Raw genomic sequence first — 20674 nt, forward strand, 5'->3', positions numbered from 1 at the left:
ACAGGTCAAGGTAATTAGGCAACTGTTAGCGGTAGTAAAGGTAAAATTTCCATGCCCTACCTGGGCACAGCAATATTAAAGCAGCATAGTGAATCAAGGCCTTGAAGTAAATAGGATCCTGAAAAAAAAAATTCAAACAGATACCTAAGGAGAGGGAAGGCTCTGGGTCCTGTAGAGCCTTCCCGTTCTCCTCTCAGTGTCCTCGTTCCAGTGCTGGCTCCTGACCCCCGGTGGCAGTATTCAATCAAATTGGTCATATACTTTCCGCTGCCGAAGGAGGCTTCGGAAGTCTTCGGGAAGATGGGCGGCTCTGTACTGCGCCTGCTTATGCAAATGCAGTACAGAGCCAACCGTCTTTGGGAGCACTCGGCTCCCTCAGACTCCTCAGACAGGGGATTCAAACAGGGGACACAGCGCTGCAACGAGGGCACCGTGAGAGGAGCAGGAAGGTTCTATAAGACCCAGTGCCTTCCCTCTCCTTAGGTAGGTATCAGACATTTTTTTCAAGTTCCCATTAACTTTGAACAACACCAAGCCCTGAGGCTAGGTGCACACTTAACAGAAACGTTCCTTCTGTTCTTGATTTAGCCTGCAGGATCCAGCAGCAAATCCATAAGTTCCACATCAATTTCCACATCCAGCACCTGTTGACATTGCGGCACCAGAACCTTGCACGGCACAGTGAAAACATGAGGAATAGGGCAGCAAGACTTCCCTGTCTGCAAGACTTACCTGTAGTCAATGGTTCCGGTTTGTTCTTTGTCCAGCCTCTGCACCAATATGTCGATCTGCACAGAATCCAGAGGGAGACCAAGCGTCTGTGCATAACAGAGATAACAACGTGTGAGGAGAAAAGGAAAAGTTTCTACATCATACAAAGGTGAACCGCTCCAATAAAGGATGGGAAATGTTCTAGTCACAAATGTGCGATCTTACCAAGCTAGCCCTGCTACACACCTAACACTAGAAGCCAATACTTACAATACAATTCAATCCACCACCACCCTTCCACAAGTCATACCAAGCCCTCCATATATGACTCCCCACATACCGAACACTCCATAAATATCTCTTTGCAGGTCATACAAAGCCCTAACTATACATACTTCCCTACAGATCATACCAAACCCTCCATATATACCTCCCACAGGTCATACTAAGCCTTCCATATATACCTCCCACAGGTAATACCAAGCCTTCCATATATACCCCCACAGGTCATGCCAAGCCCTTCATGTATACCTCCCCACATACCAAGCACTCCATATACAGTATATATCTTCACAGGTCATACCTAGCCCTAACTATATATACCTCCTACAGGTCATACCATACCCTTCATATATACCTTCCACAGGTCATACCAAGCCCTCCATAAATACCTCTCTGCAGGTCATACCAAGCCCCCATATATATACTCCCACAGTTCATACCAAGCCCTCCATATATATACTCCCCACAGGTCATACAAAACCCTCCTTATATGCCTCCCCACAGGTCATACCAAGCCCTCCATATATATACCTCCCACAGGTCATACCAAGCCCTCCATATATACCCCCCACAAGTCATACCAAGCCCTCCATATATACCTCCCCCAAAATCATACCAAACCCTCCAAATATACCTCCCCACAAGCCATACCAAGCCTTCCATATATACCTCCTACAGGCCACACCAAGCCCTCAAAACATACCTCCCGCAGGTCATACCAAGCCTTCCATATATACCCTCCACAGGTCATACCAAGCCCTCCATATATACCTCCCACAGGTCATACCAAGCCCTCCATATATACCTCCCACAGGTCATACCAAGCCCTCCATATATACCTCCCCAAAAATCATACCAAGCCCTCCATATATACCTCCCACATTCCATACCAAGCCTTCCATATATACCTCCTACAGGCCACACCAAGCCCTCAAAACATACCTCCCGCAGGTCATACCAAGCCTTCCATATATACCCTCCACAGGTCATACCAAGCCCTCCATATATACCTCCCACAGGTCATACCAAGCCCTCCATATATACCTCCCACAGGTCATACCAAGCCCTCCATATATACCTCCCACATGCCATACCAAGCCTTCCATATATACCTCCTACAGGCCACACCAAGCCATCAAAACATACCTCCCGCAGGTCATACCAAGCCTTCCATATATACCCTCCACAGGTCATACCAAGCCCTACATATATACCTCCCACAGGTCATACCAAGCCCTCCATATATACCTCCCACAGGTCATACCAAGCTCTCCATATATACCTCCCACAGGTCATACCAAGCCTTCCATATATACCTCCTACAGGCCACACCAAGCCCTCAAAACATACCTCCCGCAGGTCATACCAAGCCTTCCATATATACCCCCCACAGGTCATACCAAGCCCTCCATATATACCTCCCACAGGTCATACCAAGCCCTCCATATATACCCTCCACAGGTCATACCAAGCCCTCCATATATACCTCCCACAGGTCATGCCAAGCTCTCCATGTATACCTCTCACCAGAGGCGTAACTAGAAATCACTGGGCCCCCCTGCAAAACTTTGAATGGGGCCCCCTCCCCCCTCGCTTTCTGCACAGGTAGACTGAGAACCAATGTTATTCAATTGGCTAGTGCACACTTGAATGTGTTTTCCCCATGTACAGTACTCAGCACTTGGGGAGGGGGTGGAGAAGTTGGGGGCTGGGCACTGTACACAAGAGCCTGCTGCACACTGAATTGGGACTGTCTACAAAACTTTGTATGATTCCTTATCAGTGGCTGAGCAGATGCAGTCATTAGAACAATTGTGCAGAGAGCAGAAAGTTTTGTTCTCTCCGCACCCTTAGTTATGAGACTCTCAGGACAGGTAAAATAAACTTCTCCCCGCACGGGGCCCCCCTGCGGCTGCATCCCTTGCAGGGTCTATTGTTAGTTACGCCCCTGCCTCCCACAGGTCATACCACGCCCTCCATATATACCTCCCACAGGCCACACCAAGCCTTCCATATATAGCACATGGATGTATAGTAGGCATTGGGGCAGGGGTTGGAGCATCACTTCATGCAGAGAGATGTTGAGCTCTGTGCAGACTCACCGCAATATACCTACAGAAGTCACCGACTGACACACTCATGCTGCCTCCCTTGTCCATGTTCTTGAAGAAGTCCAGCAACCGCAGCTTGCGTTCATCCAAAAAGTCCTGCCACAATGAACATTAGATAATGAGGTTCAGAAACCACAAATAGTAAGGCCAACGCAAGGACCGAGATGCTAAATACAATCAGTACTGTCCCAAATGGCCACTGCTCAGGACTGCTACATAGTCTACACCGTCATGTGGCGAGTGACATCACACAAGCCATACCTGGATCACCTTCAAAGGATCAGAGCGAGGGGGTGACATCACACAGCACATGGGGAACCATACCTGGATCACCTTCATGGTATCAGGACAAGGGGGTGACATCACAAAGCACATGGGGAACCATACCTGGATCACCTTCATGGGATTAGGAAGAGGAAGTGACATCACAAAGCACATGGGGAACCATACCTGGATCACCTTCATGGGATTAGGAAGAGGAAGTGACATCACAAAGCACATGGGGAACCATACCTGGATTACCTTCATGGGATCAGGAAGAGGAAGTGACATCACAAAGCACATGGGAACCATACCTGGATCACTTTCATGGGATCAGGGCAAGGGGGTGACATCACAAAGCACATGGGGAACCATACCTGGATCACCTTCATGGGATCAGGGCAAGGGGGTGACATCACAAAGCACATGGGGAACCATACCTGGATCACCTTCATGGGATCAGGGCGAGGGGGTGACATCACAAAGCACATGGGGAACAATACCTAGATCACCTTCATGGGATCAGGGCGAGGGGGTGACATCACAAAGCACATGGGAACCATACCTAGATCACCTTCATGGGATCAGGAAAAGGAAGTGACACCACAAAGCACATGGGGAACCATACCTGGATCACCTTCATGGGATCAGGAAGAGGAAGTGACATCACAAAGCACATGGGGAACCATACCTGGATCACCTTCATGGGATCAGGAAGAGGAAGTGACATCACAAAGCACATGGGGAACCATACCTGGATCACCTTCATGGGATCAGGAAGAGGAAGTGACATCTCACAGCACATGGGGAACCATACCTGGATCACCTTCATGGGATCAGGGCAAGGGGGTGACATCACAAAGCACATGGGGAACCATACCTGGATCACCTTCATGGGATCAGGGCGAGGGGGTGACATCACAAAGCACATGGGAACCATACCTGGATCACCTTCATGGGATCAGGGCGAGGGGGTGACATCACAAAGCACATGGGGAACCATACCTGGATCACCTTCATGGGATTAGGAAGAGGAAGTGACATCACAAAGCACATGGGGAACCATACCTGGATCACCTTCATGGGATTAGGAAGAGGAAGTGACATCACAAAGCACATGGGAACCATACCTGGATCACCTTCATGGGATCAGGGCAAGGGGGTGACATCACAAAGCACATGGGGAACCATACCTGGATCACCTTCATGGGATCAGGGCAAGGGGGTGACATCACAAAGCACATGGGGAACCATACCTGGATCACCTTCATGGGATCAGGGCGAGGGGGTGACATCACAAAGCACATGGGGAACAATACCTAGATCACCTTCATGGGATCAGGGCGAGGGGGTGACATCACAAAGCACATGGGAACCATACCTAGATCACCTTCATGGGATCAGGAAAAGGAAGTGACACCACAAAGCACATGGGGAACCATACCTGGATCACCTTCATGGGATCAGGAAGAGGAAGTGACATCACAAAGCACATGGGGAACCAAACCTGGATCACCTTCATGGGATCAGGAAGAGGAAGTGACATCACAAAGCACATGGGGAACCATACCTGGATCACCTTCATGGGATCAGGAAGAGGAAGTGACATCTCACAGCACATGGGGAACCATACCTGGATCACCTTCATGGGATCAGGGCAAGGGGGTGACATCACAAAGCACATGGGAACCATACCTGGATCACCTTCATGGGATCAGGGCGAGGGGGTGACATCACAAAGCACATGGGAACCATACCTGGATCACCTTCATGGGATCAGGGCGAGGGGGTGACATCACAAAGCACATGGGAACCATACCTGGATCCGAACACGGTAAATCCAGCGCTGGAGACTTGGGCGCAGCAGCGCAGGAGACTTGGGCGCAGCCGGCGCCACCATAGGCCGTAATAGGAACTACGGCTATCGCAGGCACATGGAGTAACTTCAGCGCCGTCAGAAGACGGATCTGAAGTTGCTTTTAAAACAATAATTCGGCTTCCAGCTATTGCTGGAAGCCGAATTATTTCATTCCCCCACTATCCATGTCGGCCTGGAGGGGGAATAGTAATTAACACGGCCAGACTTGTGCGGCAGCAGAATTAGCCATATACTGGCTGTGTCCTGCGCCCAAGTCTCCGGCGCCGTTCTCTCTCGTACGCACCTGGATCACCTTCATGGGATCAGGGCGAGGGGGTGACATCACAAAGCACATGGGAACCATACCTGGATCACCTTCATGGGATCAGGGCGAGGGGGTGACATCACAAAGCACATGGGGAACCATACCTGGATCACCTTCATGGGATCAGGAAGAGGAAGTGACATCACACAGCACATGGGGAACCATTCCTGGATCACCTTCATGGGATTAGGAAGAGGAAGTGACATCACACAACACATGGGGAACCATACCTGGATCACCTTCATGGGATCAGGGCGAGGGGGTGACATCACAAAGCACATGGGAACCATACCTGGATCACCTTCATGGGATCAGGAAGAGGAAGTGACATCACACAGCACATGGGGAACCATACCTGGATCACCTTCATGGGATTAGGAAGAGGAAGTGACATCACAAAGCACATGGGGAACCATACCTGGATCACCTTCATGGGATCAGGCCGAGCAGATGCTTTCTTCGTGATAAATCCTTGCTTTCCAGCAAACAGTACACGTAATCCAGGCCGGGACATGGCTGCCGCCTCCAGGAGAGAGAGGAATTGTGGGTTCACCAGAACATTCTAATAAGAGGCAATACAACAATATTACAGACCAGCAACCAGCACTCCACATACACAGATGTCACATAACAAGGCATAGGTACACAATGATTAGGCTCCATACTACGAATAACAACCATGAGTTATTGATCATTTAAACCTCTACCTGGAGAGCGCTGGACTGTTATCAGGGCTGGATTTCTGGAAAGGCCACAAAGGCCCAGGCCTTGGGTGGCTGCAGCGCACGGGGGCACCTTAAAGGACAACTGCGGTGATATGTGACATAATGAGATAGACATGTGTATGTACAGTGCCTAGCACACAAATAACTAGGCTGTGTTCCTTTTTTTTCTTTCTCTGCCTGAAAAAGTAAAACATCAGGTATGTAAGTGACAGTTTCTGTCCGGGTCGAGACCGGGTCAGACTATAGCATAACCCTCACTGATATGTAATTACAGCCATAAAACACTTTCCTGTCAGTAAATGGCTTCTGAGAGCAGTGAAGAAATAAAATTGTCAATAATTCATAGATTTGAGTTCTGGCGCACTTCAATGAAGGTGTCATTGAGCACAGACAATGAAACAGTAAAAAATTAAAAAGTAGATTGAAATATAAAATAAAACTGGGATATCTTTTAAAAAAAGGCATTTTTAGGAGAAGGAGGATAGATACAGTTGTTTTCTCATCAGTTTATTTTCATCCAAGATGTCTTTTAAATTGAAAGAGCGGTTGCTATATTCGAAAGAGGAGGCTGAAAATGGGGAGCAACACATACAAAGGGAAACTGATGTCCAAGGTGGCTGTTAATGAAAGAGAGAGGCTGCAGTACATGGATGATACACATGGGAGAGGGGGCTGCACATGGAATGGGAGGGACTGCTGTACAAGGATGTTACACATGGGAGAGGGGGCTGCACATGGAATGGGAGGGGCTGCTGTACATGAATGATACACATGGAAAAGGGGGCTAGACATGGAATGAGAGGGGCTGCAGTACATGGATGATACACATGGAAGAGGGGGCTAGACATGGAATGGGAGGGGCTGCAGTACATGGATGATACACATGGAAGAGGGGGCTGCACATGGAATAGCAGGGGCTGCTGTTCATGGATGATACATTGGGAAGAGGGGGCTGCACATGGAATGGGAGGAGCTTGTAACGATCGGTGTCAGCATGCAGAGAGAATCTGATTATTGGTGATCTGCAGTATCATCAAGAATACAGATCTATACCCGATTATGGATGATCTGCAGAATCACCAATAATAAAGATATAGTACTAACCTCTGGACACCTCTAAATATATATAGTGAGTGTTTGGTGTAACAGTATGACTTTGAGTAACCCACCTGATGAGCAGGTGGCCCTAGGCAGTACAGGAGGTACTGCTATAGAGAGTACAGAAACCTTCCAGCAGCCTGAGACTCTCCAAGGGGTGGAGTCAGGCTGAAGGTAGAAAGGACCAGAGAGTGAGTGACACCTGACGGTGGATGTCACTGACTGATCTGGAGACTATCTCTTTAGTGGAGCGAGATAGCTCTCGAGTAGTGATGGGCCGAACCTCCGATTTTAGGTTCGCGAACCGGGTTTGCGAACTTCCGCGGAAGGTTCGGTTCGCGGAAAAGTTCGCGAACCGCAATAGACTTCAATGGGGAGGCGAACTTTGAAAAATAGAAAAAATTATGCTGGCCCCAAAAGTGATGGAAAAGATGTTTCAAGGGGTCTAACACCTGGAGGGGGGCATGGCGGAGTGGGATACACGCCAAAAGTCCCGGGGAAAAATCTGGATGTGAAGCAAAACAGCGTTTTAAGGGCAGAAATCACATTGAATGCTAAATTGCAGGCCTAACGTGCTTTCAAACATCTTGCATGTGTATACATCAATCAGGTAGTGTAATTAGAGTACTGCTTCACACTGACGCACCAAACTAACTGTGTAACGCACCGCAAGTTACCAGCTGTTTGTGTAGTGACGGCCATGCTGGACTACTGCGCAACATGGCGAGATTGCTCTTCCTCACTCAGTGATGTCAGGTAATGTGTGACTGCCTTCTCAACTTTCCATGGCATTGTTAAAAAGCTTACGTTTTGTTTTTAAATTACATTTTCTACTTGTAGCGGTACTTGTTCAGTACCGCTACAATGAGAATCCTATGGAGGCGGGCAAGTCTGGCATTGTGACCCCGGGTAATGGCCGGGGAATGAGGGATGGAATCCGGTGTGGAGCCTGAGCAATGGCTACCACTACACATCCAAGGAGGGCAGCAGTCAGGCATGCACGCCCGCCCCGAGGTAGTGACCAAAAATAACAATACAGGAGGACTATCGAGGGCTTGCTGTATTTGAAATAAATGTACTTTAAATCCTTTAACGAGAACCAGTTATGAGTACAGGTGATGGTGGCTTTTCAGCCCATATGGTCGCCCGGCTGATGTAGCTGAATGACAGAACAGTGACTGTCCAGCTGATCAAATTTGGTCTGACCACAATGAACTAACTCAGACGTATGAGGTTGTGTACCTGCGCCTTCTTCTTGTTGTTGCAGTAGTAGCTGTGAATCAGTGATTTCACCACCACCACCACCAAATAACTCTTGCGAAGTGTCAAATGCAGCGGATGTGGTGCTTGTACTAGCGCTGGTAGCACTGGCTGCGGGAGATGAGGTCTTCTGTGTTAAATACTCAAGCACGTCCTCACAATTTTGGGAAGTGATGGCACGTGCCTTCTTCTGAGCACTGTACTTTGGTCCAGGTCCGCACTAAATCACAGCAACACCACCTCGCACAGACCTGCCAGTGCCAGGTGGCCTTCCTCTGGGTCTTCCTCTACCTCTTCCTCTACCTGGTTTGTCCATCTCGGGGGGAAGCTAGGTATATGCAGTGAGGTGAGTTCACTCAACAGAAAAGGTAGATATGCAGTGAGGTGAGTTCACTCAACCCAAAGGTAGCTATATATGCAGTGAGGTGAGTTCACTCAACCCAAAGGTAGGTATATATGCAGTGAGATGAGTTTACTGAACACAAAAGGTAGCTATGTGCAGTGAGGTGAGTTCACTCAACCCAAAGGTAGTTATATATGCAGTGAGGTGAGTTCACTGAACACAACAGGTAGTTAGATGCAGTCAGCTGAGTTCACTCAACACAAAGGTAGTTATATGCAGTGAGGTGAGTTCACTCTACAGAAAAGGTAGATATGCAGTGAGGTGAGTTCACTCAACTTAAAAGGTAGTTATATGCAGTGACGCAAGTTCACTCAACACAAAAGGTAGTTATGTGCAGCGAGGTGGGTTCACTCAACACAAACGTAGGTGTATGCAGTGATGAGGTGGGTTAACTAAACACAACAGGTACTAGTAGTAGGTAAATGCAGTACTGGGTAGGTAGGTAGTACAATGTGCAGCTCACTGTCACACCCAGGTGTCACTGAATGTGCTGCTGAATGCTGGTGGGCTGCTGGCAGTGGGACACACACATTATGAATTAGCAATGCTGTCTAAGCAACACAAGTGTCCCACACACACAGGTAGTAGTCACTGAATGTGCTGCTGCTGCTGGCAGTGGGACACACAGTATGAATTAGCAATGCTGTCTAAAAAACACAAGTGTCTCACACACACAGGTAGTCACTGAATGTGCTGCTGCTGGCAGTGGGACGCACAGTATGAATTAGCAATGCTGTCTAAAAAACACAAGTGTCAGTTTCAAACACAGAAAAAAAAATTGATCACACGAGCAGGATGAGCTCTGAAAAGAGCTTTTCTGGGGCGCTATTATACCAATAAGATTCAGCTAAGCAAGCTAAGAAGGCAAGAGCCTGACTAATCTGTCACTAGGAGAACAAGTCTGCAGCAGCTGTCCCTATTCTGTCTCTAGCAGGCACACGAGTGAGGCTAATGGCCGCCAGAGCCTGCCTTATATAAGGGGGGGGGGGGGGTGGGGCTCCAGGGCTTAGTATAGCCGGATTGGCTACAATGCGCCTGCTGACTGTGATGCAGAGGGTCAATGTTGACCCTCATAGAGCATTATGGGGCGAATTGAACTTCCGGGAAAGTTCGCCGGCGAAGGCGAACCACCCGATGTTCGCCTGAAACCGTTCGGCGGCGAACCGTTCGGCCCATCTCTACTCTCGAGGTCGGGCAAGCCAGGTCGGCAACACACGGACAGACAAAGTACAAAGACAGAAGGCTGACTCGGTATCCAAGGCAGGCAGGGTTTGGCAATGGAATATCAGATATGCGTGGTACCGAATCAGAGAGCAGAGAGATAGTCAGGAAAGCAACAGGTCATAACAAATATCAAACAATGCCTAGTCTTGGGAGTGAGGTCCGTGGTCTCTACACCCTGGAACTAGTCTGATGTATAACAGAATGATAACACAAGTTCCCTAGTCTTGGGTGTGAGGTCCGTGGTCTCTACACCCTGGAACTAGTCTGAAGTATAACAGAATGATAACACAAGTTCCCTAGTCTTGGGTGTGAGGTCCGTGGTCTCTACACCCTGGAACTAGTCTGAAATATAACAGAATGATAACACAAGTAATCTGGCTCAGTGTGAATTCCCAGGTCCTCCTGGTTCAAACACACTGTTGGATCTGACTAAGGTCTGAGTGCTTCCACGTAGTGTTCGCAACGGCAGACAATTTGAGAGTGGCCAGCAGTAACCATATATAGAGCAGTGCTCTCTGGCGCCACCCTTAAAGAGACACTGAAGCGAAAAAATATATATGATATAATGAATTGGTTGTGTACTATGAATAATTACTAGAAGATTAGCAGCAAAGAAAATATTCTCATATTTTTATTTTAAGGTATATAGTGTGTTTTCTAACATTGCATCATTCTATAATATGTGCAGATTACACAACACTCAGCATTCAAAATGATTCTTTCAGAGCAGTCTGTGAACTAATGACCTCTCCTCTGGTAGATAAAAAGAAAACTGTTCACTTACAGTTGAGATAATAAAAGTCAGAAGACAGCCCTCTCCACAACTTTGAAAGTCGTAGAGATTAATGGCTTTTTTGCATAGAGATAACAACTGGAGTTTCTTAACTCTTCCTGTACTGGAAACAATTACACTGATGTATCTGATCTTAATGTTTTATTTCTTAGCTGTGCTACACATACAAATCATAATATCATAATTTTTTTTTCGCTTCAGTGTCTCTTTAAGTGATCAACCAATGATTACCAGCTCTGAGGTCAGCTGACCGGCCAGGTCAGCTGATCCCCCCTTGGCCATCATAAAAGTTCTGCCTTTAGGCGCGCGCGCGCTTATTCTTAAACCTGTGTGAACTAACAGACTCAGCCACACCAGATGCACGCTGCTGCGTGCAAACCGCGGCACTGGACGCGGAACCAGCCGCCTTGCTGTCAGTACATGCGACGGTTTTTTCACGTTCTGCCATTTTACCAGACGCACGCTTCCACGTGCAGACTGCCGCGTTGGACGCTGAATCAGCCGCCTTGCTTTTCCGCGTTCTCTCACAGAGCTGCAGTACATGGATGATACACATGGAAGAGGGGGCTGCACATGGAATGGGAGGGGCTGCTGTACATGGATGATACACATGGAAGAGGGGGCTGCACATGGAATGGGAGGGGCTGCTGTACATGGATGATAATGTGAAAGAGGGGGCTGCACATGGGAGGGGCTGCTGTACATGGATGATACACATGGGAGAGGGGGCTGCAGATGGAATGGGAGGGGCTGCAGTACATGGATGTTACACATGGAAGAGGGGGCTGCACATGGAATGAAAGGGGCTACAGTACATGGATGACACACATGGAAGAGGGGGCTACACATGGAATGGCAGGGGCTGCTGTACATGGATGATACACATGGGAGAGGGGGCTGCACATGGAATGGGAGGGGCTGAAGTACATGGATGATACACATGGAAGAGGGGGCTGCACATGGAATGGGAGGAGCTGCTGTACTTGGATGATACACATGGAAGAGGGGGCTGCATATGGAATGGGAGGGGCTGCAGTACATGGATAATACACATGGAAGAGGGGGCTGCATATGGAATGGGAGGGGCTGCAGTACATGGATAATACACATGGAAGAGGGGGCTGCACATGGAATGGGAAGGGCTGCTGTACATGGATGATACACATGCAAGAGGGGGCTGCATATGGAATGGGAGGGGCTGCAGTACATGGATAATACAAATGGTAGAGGGGGCTGCACATAGAATGGAAGGGGCTGCTGTACATGGATAATACACATGGAGGAGGGGGCTGCACATGGAATGGGAGGGGCTGCAGTACATGGATGATACACATGGAGGATGAGGCTGCACATGGAATGGGAGGGGCTGCTGCACATGGATGATACACATGGAAGATGGGGCTGCACATGGAAAGGGAAGAGCGCTGCTGCACATGAAAGCAGGGCCACAACATTCTTGGTCTAGGGGCACAAAAAGTATAAATCCAGACTTGGTTATTATGTCATGGATGGCTTCTAATACCAGCAATCCTCCTGTCTGTGCGCAAGCACAGTAGGACTCTTGTTGACTGAAGCCTTGTACAGTTTAGACTAAGCCATAGGGTGCTACCACAGAAATATCGAGTGTTTGCACCTCTGTGTCAGTTGCAAACCTATTCACAGATCAGGCATTGAACAAAGGGTTAAACAAAATTTGTTTTGCATAACTTTTCAAACCATGTCTCTGTTTAGACAGGTGGCAAGAGATTGTATTGTATATGTGAGGGTAGCGGTTGTCTGTGGCCCAGCTCTCCGCTGGTTGGTACATAGAATATGGTCCTGAACAGCACGCTAGACAACTTATGTGCAGGGTGAGGCTGGAGAGGTGACTGGTCCATCTCTGAGGCTGCATGGCTCGAAGTCTTTCTTGGGGCATTATTGTGTGGATTGTGGTTGCTTGTTCAATGGTGGCAACCTTTTCCAGCTTCAGTCTTGTTGGCTTGGTGATGAAGTTCACTATTGCAGCATGGAGGCTGCTGAGTGTGGTGCAGCAGGGAGGCTGCTGTGTGTTGTGCAGCAGGGAGGCTGCTGAGTGTGGTGCAGCAGGGAGGCTGCTGAGTGTAGTAGTGCAGCAGGGAGGCTGCTGAGTGTAGTGCACCAGGGAGGCTGCTGAGTGTGGTGCAGCATGGAGGCTGCTGAGTGTAGTGCAGCAGGGAGGCTGCTGAGTGTGGTGCAGCATGGAGGCTGATGTGTGTGGTGCAGCAGGGAGGCTGCTGAGTGTAGTGCAGCAGGGAGGCTGCTGAGTGTGGTGCAGCAGGGAGGCTGATGTGTGTGGTGCAGCAGGGAGGCTGCTGAGTGTGGTGCAGCAGGGAGGATGCTGAGTGTGGTGCAGCAGGGAGGATGCTGAGTGTGGTGCAGCAGGGAGGCTGCTGAGTGTGGTGCAGCAGGGAGGATGCTGAGTGTGGTGCAGCAGGGAGGCTGCTGAGTGTGGTGCAGCAGGGAGGCTGCTGAGTGTAGTAGTGCAGCAGGGAGGCTGCTAAGTGTGGTGCAGCAGGGAGGCTGCTGAGTGTGGTGCAGCAGGGAGGCTGCTGATTGTGGTGCAGCAGGGAGGCTGCTGAGTGTAGTAGTGCAGCAGGGAGGCTGCTGAGTGTAGTAGTGCAGCAGGGAGGCTGCCGAGTGTAGTGCAGCAGGGAGGCTGCTGAATGTAGTAGTGCAGCAGGGAGGCTGCCGAGTGTAGTAGTGCAGCAGGGAGGCTGCTGAGTGTGGTGCAGCAGGGAGGCTGCTGAGTGTAGTGCAGCAGGGAGGCTGCTGAGTGTGGTACAGCACAGAGGCTGCTGAGTGGGGTGCAGGGTGGTTGCTGGACTCCAGGACTGGGAATCCAGGAGAGGCCTGAATAAGTTAGTGGCAGACAAGTGCCATGAGGCCTGTGGCAGGTTATCACTTCTGAGGGATGGTGCAGAAGCAGAGGGCTTTGTATCTTGTATGACTGCTTCCTAAATACCTGCTGGAGTGTATTTTCTTCATGCCTGCATTTTCACATGTGCCCCCATTACATTAGCTGCCCCCACACATTGTTGCTGGTCGCTCACCGAGATGTCTATGTCCTCTATTCTATTGTCCGGCCTCTTGGTAACGGCTCTCAGCATGATGATAGCGCCCTCCACTGTCAGAGGATTTCTGGAGAGCTGCAAGAAGTGTATTTATCATTATTCTTAACTTTATTTAAAAAAGCGGCAACATACAGTGGTTTGCAAAAGTATTCGGCCCTCTTGAAGTTTTCCACATTTTGTCACATTACTGCCACAAACATGAATCAATTTTATTGGAATTCCACGTGAAAGACCAATACAAAGTGGTGTACATGTGAGAAGTGGAACGAAAATCATACATCATTCCAAACATTTTTTTTTTTACAAATAAATAACTGCAAAGTGGGGTGTACGTAATTATTCAACCCCCCTGAGTCAATACTTTGTAGAACCACCTTTTGCTGCAATTACAGCTGCCAGTCTTTTAAGGTATGTCTCTACCAGCTTTGCACATCTAGACACTGAAATCCTTGCCCATTCTTCTTTGCAAAACAGCTCCAGCTCAGTCAGATTGGATGGACAGAATTTGTGAACAGCAGTTTTCAGATCTTGCCACAGATTTTTGATTAGAGTTAGATCTGGACTTTGACTGGGCCATTCTAAAACATGGATATGTTTTGTTGTAAACCATTCCATTGTTGTCCTGGCTTTGGCCTAGTGCACACCAGAGCGGTTCGGCGGCGGTTTGCGATCCGCTTGCGGCTGCGGATCCGCTTGGGTGATGTATTTCAATGGGTTGGTGCACACCAGAGCGGGAGGCGTTTCGCAGAAAGGCATACTCCCGGACTGCTGCAGATTTTGGATTGCGGAGGCGTTTCTGCCTCAATGTTAAGTATAGGAAAACCACAAACCGCTCTGAAAAACGGCACTTCAGAGCGGTTTGCCAGGTGTTTTTTGTTACAGTAGCTGTTCAGTAACAGCTTTACTGTAACAATACATGAAATCTACTACACCAAAAACGCTTCACAAAACCACAAAATGCTAGCTGAAACGCTACAGAAAAAGAAGAAAAAGGGTTTCAAAATCCGCTAGCATTTTGCAGATCTGCTAGCGGTTTTTGGTGTGCACTAGGCCTTTATGTTTAGTCTTTTGCAGACTCCAAGAGGTTTTCTTCCAAGTTTGCCCTGTATTTGGCTCCATCCATCTTCCCATCAACTCTGACCAGCTTCCCTGTCCCTGCTGAAGAGATGCACCCCCCGAGCATGATGCTGCCACCACCATATTTGAAAGTGGGGATGGTGTGTTCAGAGTGATGTGCAGTGTTAGTTTTCCGCCACACATAGCGTTTTGCATTTTGGCCAAAAAGTTCCATTTTGGTCTCATCTGACCAGAGCACCTTCTTCCACATGGTTGCTGTGTCCCCCACATGGCTTGTGGCAAACTGCAAACGGGACTTCTTATGCTTTTTTGTTAACAATTGCTTTCTTCTTGCCACTCTTACATAGAGGCCAACTTTGTGCAGTGCATGACTAATAGTTGTCCTATGGCCAGATTCCCCATCTGAGCTGTAGATCTCTGCAGCTCGTCCAGAGTCACCATGGGCCTCTTGACTACATTTCTGATCAGCGCTCTCCTTGTTCGGCCTGTGAGTTTAGGTGGACGGCCTTGATAGGTTTACGGTTGTGCCATACTCCTTCCATTTCTGAATGATCGCTTGAACAGTGCTCCGTGGGATGTTCAAGGCTTTGAAAATCTTTTTGTAGCCTAAGCCTGCTTCTAAATTTCTCAATAACTTTATCCCTGACCTTTCTGGTGTCTTCTTTGGACCTTATGGTGTTGTTGCTCCCAGTATTCTCTTGGACAACCTCTGAGGCCTTCATAGAGCAGCTGTATTTGTACTGACATTAGATTACACACAGGTGCACTCTATTTAGTCATTAGCACTCATCAGGCAATGTCTATGGGCAACTGACTGCACTCAGATCAAAGGGGGCTGAATAATTAGGCACACCCCACTTTGTAGTTATTTATTTGTAAAAAATGTTTGGAATCATGTATGATTTTCGTTCCACTTCTCACGTGTACACCACTTTGTATTGTTCTTTCACGTGGAATTCCAATAAAATTGATTCATGTTTGTGGCAGTAATGTGACAAAATGTGGAAAACTTCAAGGGGACCGAATACTTTTGCAAACCACTGTAAATATATCAGACAAGTCACATATGGTGGTGGAGAAGTGCACGCAGGGAGAAGGGCCCTGCCAAATAGGTTTACAATCTAAGGGGAGTGGGAGAGGGACACATAAGGGGGAGGGTGTCCATCTAATGGTGGGGGTTGGAGCTATAAAGATGTCAGGCAAGCAATTTAAGGCCTGCATGAATGATGGGAGCCTGATGGGAGGAGAGAGGGAGTACCATAGAGTAGGGGCTGCTCTGCAGAAGTCCTGGAGCCTCACGAGTGACCAAGTGATGTGAGAGATGGATATCAGTAGAGTTTTGGAGAAGCGAAGAGAGCAGGTTGGGGAGTATCTCTTGATGAGATCTGATGCTGCCGCTTCTTGTTGTCCTCAGGGTGCCCCTGTTCCTGGTCCCTGGTGGTCTTCATATTTGATGGAATCCTCTAGTCGATTATGAAACAAAAGAAGTGGCGGTGGCACGTATATCGGAGCTGCGGAGGTGCAAGTTCCAAACCTCGCAAGCACAGAGAAAGGAAGATCTCATTTACGAGCGCTTTTCTTAACTGCGCAGGCACAGCTCGGACTCAAGACTACGCACTTCAGAGTAGCACCTCTCGTTGTATGGTTGAGAAGGAGGTAGTAGGGGGAGGGTACATGGTTGGGAGGGAGGTGGTAGGGGAAGGGGTGTATGGTTGAGACGAGGATGGCATGAGGTTGGTGCAGAGGGTTTGGGTGTTATACCCAACACAGAAGATCCTCTGATCACTTGAGAACAGAGGAGGTATGGGGTGGAGGGTTTGAGGGCAGGGTGGTCATCATACCTTGAGGGCACACAGGGTCTCGTTACACTCCAGGCCTTTGGACAGAAGTCGGATCCCCTCGTTGCTGATGCGGTTGCAGCCGATATCGAGGTGTAGAAGAGAACTATTTACTCTGAGAGCTTCTCCCAGGGCAAGAGCCCCCTCGTTCCCGAAGCCATTATAAGACAGATTCAGCGTCTTCAGCATCCCATTCACCTGAGACCACCAAGAAAATCAATGTGCAAATAATGCCAGCAAATATACCAGTTGAAGAAATGGAGGTCTCCTGTGTTTGCAGACAGAAATTGGAAGTCTCCTGTGTATGAGAGGATTATGGGTCTCCTGACTGTGTAGAGAGGAATGGGAGTGTCCTGTGTATGTAGAAATTAATGGAGGTCTCCTGTGTATGTAAGAAGGAATGGGGGTCCCCTATGTGTAGAGAGGAATGCGGGGGGCTCCTGTATATATAGAATGGTTTGGGGGGGGGGGTGCCCCATGTATCTACAAAGGAAAGGGGACTCCTGTGTATGTAGAGAATTTTCGGGGTCTACAGTGTATTTAAAGAGGAATGGTGGTTTCCTGCATGTAGAGAGGAATTGGGGTCTTCTGTGTATGTAGAGAGGACTGGAGGTCTCCTGTGTTTACAGGAATAAAGGTCTCCACATGTACAGACATGCTATACAGGAAGTGGCTATGCTGTTGGTGGCGCAGTACCGCAGCATGCTATACAGATAGTGGCTATGCTGTTGGTGGCGCAGTACCCGCAGCATGGCATACAGGAAGTGGCTATGCTGTTGGTGGCGCAGTACCCGCAGGATGGCATACGGGATGTGGCTATGCTGCTGTTGGTGGCGCAGTACCCGCAGCATGGCATACAGATAGTGGCTATGCTGTTGGTGGCGCAGTACCCGCAGCATGGCATACAGGAAGTGGCTATGCTGTTGGTGGCACAGTACCCGCAGCATGCTATACAGGAAGTGGCTATGCTGTTGGTGGTGCAGTACCCGCAGTCCGGCACTCAGGGCGACGGCTCCCTTCATACGGATGTGATTCCAGCTCAGGTTCAGCTCCTGAAGACCCTCGTTGGCAGCTGTAAAGTGACAGGAAGTGATCTATTATCGAAGATAAGGTTAAAGTGTACCAGAGATCGTGAATAGTAAAGACTTGATACTTACCCAGTGCTTCCTCTCGCCCCATAAACACGTCTGTGTCCCACACCGTCCTCCCGCGGTCTGCCATTGAGCTGCGAACAGCCCCGGTAACAGGCTCAATCAGGTCCAATCTGGGTCTTCTGCGCATGCGCGGATTTCCTGCGCAGTAGACGTGGACTTATGCGACTGAGCGAGTTACCGGGGCAGACCGTAGGAGGAAGGCGTGGCACTCACACTTATTTATGGGGTGGGAGTAAGTAAATATCAAATCTTTACTATTCACATGGGAATGTAGACAACACATTTAGTTAACTATTACTATAACCAAATAAATAAACCATGTTTTAATTGGTGCATAAAAAGGCCGTGGCCATCTTTATTGGTTTCAAATAAATTATTTAAAGAGGTCCAAAATAACTTTATTAAAACTTCATAAATAATTAATAAATAACCAAACACTCCAGGATAGGTCCACCATTACAGTTCAGACCCCCAATTAGTACATTTTATTAAACCGCAGGACCCCTTCACTTAACCAATAAAGTTTAGACCACGACGAAAGTGCTTGACCACGACGAATCTCTTCTTCATGGGAGGGTGGGTGGGGAGCTTGTCCCGTCCACGCTGGAACACAAGGCAGAAAACGACTGCACAAGCCCTTCTTATATATCCTTAAAACCCTCCTGATTGGCTGATGCAACATAGTTTAAGGCCTAGCAACACCTGGCAGAGTCTACCTTCTACCTATAGCGACCAATCATAGCTATGCCTACGTTCTTTTCCCTCACTACCTGAGAGAAAATAGACAGCCAATCAGGGGGTTAGTTACCTCAGCCATAGAGGCTATACTAGATACCTCACAGCAATGCCTAATGTAAACTGTCACATCTCACCTTTTTACCCTTAAACCTCATGGTTGTCACAGTCCCATGATGGGCCTGCTCTATACATTCGGCCCTGTACATGGGAATGTAGACAACACATTTAGTTAACTATTACTATAACCAAATAAATAAACCATGTTTTAATTGGTGCATAAAAAGGCCGTGGCCATCTTTATTGGTTTCAAATAAATTATTTAAAGAGGTCCAAAATAACTTTATTAAAACTTCATAAATAATTAATAAATAACCAAACACTCCAGGATAGGTCCACCATTACAGTTCAGACCCCCAATTAGTACATTTTATTAAACCGCAGGACCCCACCCGACAGGCTAACAGCCTGTCCCACCACCCACAGCCCTTTCTATGCACCATTGTAAACCACAATTGAAAATATCAATACCAACGTCACTCAAATGTACTAAGTCCTGTCTGTATAGACCCTGGGTATCACCCTCCAAATCGAAATGGCGGAAAGAAAATCCGCCGATGGAAGGCAAAAATTTTTCCAGCTTGTGGTTCAGTCGTCTCCTTACCTTGTCAAACGGGAGAAGATCAGGAGACAAAGACCAAGCCAAACGAGTGACCATTTCCAAAAATACTATAATTGTGCTAGGAGAGAGAAGGTGGAAGGCCCTGAGATCATCTCTCATTTGGAAATAAAGATCCAGGGATTTTATTTTTCCAAGATCATTGCCCCCTAAATGAACCACTAAAACCTTAGGGGTAGGGAACTTACTTAACATTTCAGTTAAAACTTCATTCAAATGATGCCAACGCATCCCCCTTACTCCATTCCAATGTACAGTATACATGTTAGGATCCAGATTCAGGTTCTCAGTATAGCATCGCCTGAAGGCCCTTTTTTGCGCCCAAAATATATAAGAATGTCCTATAATCCAAATGTCATTCTTTTGACCTGAAAAATAAAGCAGAATTAAGGGCGAATGTATAACTTGAATGTATTTGATTTCCATCTCCCCAATCGTTTGATCACTGACTCGTTTAAACCTAGTCTCGCTGCTTCAGTGGCTGCCCCAATTCTGAAGGAATGCGAGGTGAATTTAAAACTTCCAAGACCTGCGTGCTTCACGCACTTCTGTAATACTGAAGAAAACTGAAAATTAGTTAGTGCTGAGCCATCTGCATGACACAGCAAAGCTCCTGCCTTAGAGCCTCTCACCTGTAAAAAGCAGGATAAATTATTCAAAGGACATAAATGATTGCCGGGCCATGCATTAAGCTCAAGCCACTCACCTTTCCCCAACTGGTCCGTTTTAGATTTCTGAATGAAGATTGCTAATTTTGATTGTGCTAAGATCACATGCTTGTATTGCAAGCCTCCTGAATCTGTCTTGTTCTTTGCAATGATTTCGGATACCCGCAAAGCAGCAAAGAACATAAGGCAAAAGGCACATTTAAATAAACTGGATTCAAAAGCTGACGAGCAAATGAGAGTGGTAGCTTCCCATAAAGCGGACAAAACATTAATGGTTATTGGCTGCCTATTGTCAGGTGTGTGTGTAACTTTTCTATGTCCTTTTAACAACTGCCTTACCGAAAAGAAAGAGTTGCAGGCCGGCAGCCCACCTAGTTTCAGAA

General features: G+C 47.9%; 1 protein-coding gene across 1 annotated transcript in view; it reads right to left on the reverse strand.

The window, feature by feature from the left end:
* Nucleotides 1-20674, reverse strand: part of LRRC74A (leucine rich repeat containing 74A) — a 37043-nt gene that overhangs the window by 1150 nt on the left and 15219 nt on the right. The window contains exons 6-11 of the mRNA XM_068254500.1: nucleotides 18042-18127; nucleotides 17059-17253; nucleotides 14120-14215; nucleotides 5967-6110; nucleotides 3096-3200; nucleotides 733-818 (exon numbers count right to left, since the gene is read on the reverse strand). Coding sequence (XP_068110601.1) covers nucleotides 733-818; nucleotides 3096-3200; nucleotides 5967-6110; nucleotides 14120-14215; nucleotides 17059-17253; nucleotides 18042-18127 — 712 coding nt within the window. The remainder of the gene's footprint in view (nucleotides 1-732; nucleotides 819-3095; nucleotides 3201-5966; nucleotides 6111-14119; nucleotides 14216-17058; nucleotides 17254-18041; nucleotides 18128-20674) is intronic.

This window comes from Hyperolius riggenbachi, chromosome 9, assembly GCF_040937935.1.
Source record: "Hyperolius riggenbachi isolate aHypRig1 chromosome 9, aHypRig1.pri, whole genome shotgun sequence".
Classification (NCBI taxonomy): domain Eukaryota; kingdom Metazoa; phylum Chordata; class Amphibia; order Anura; family Hyperoliidae; genus Hyperolius; species Hyperolius riggenbachi.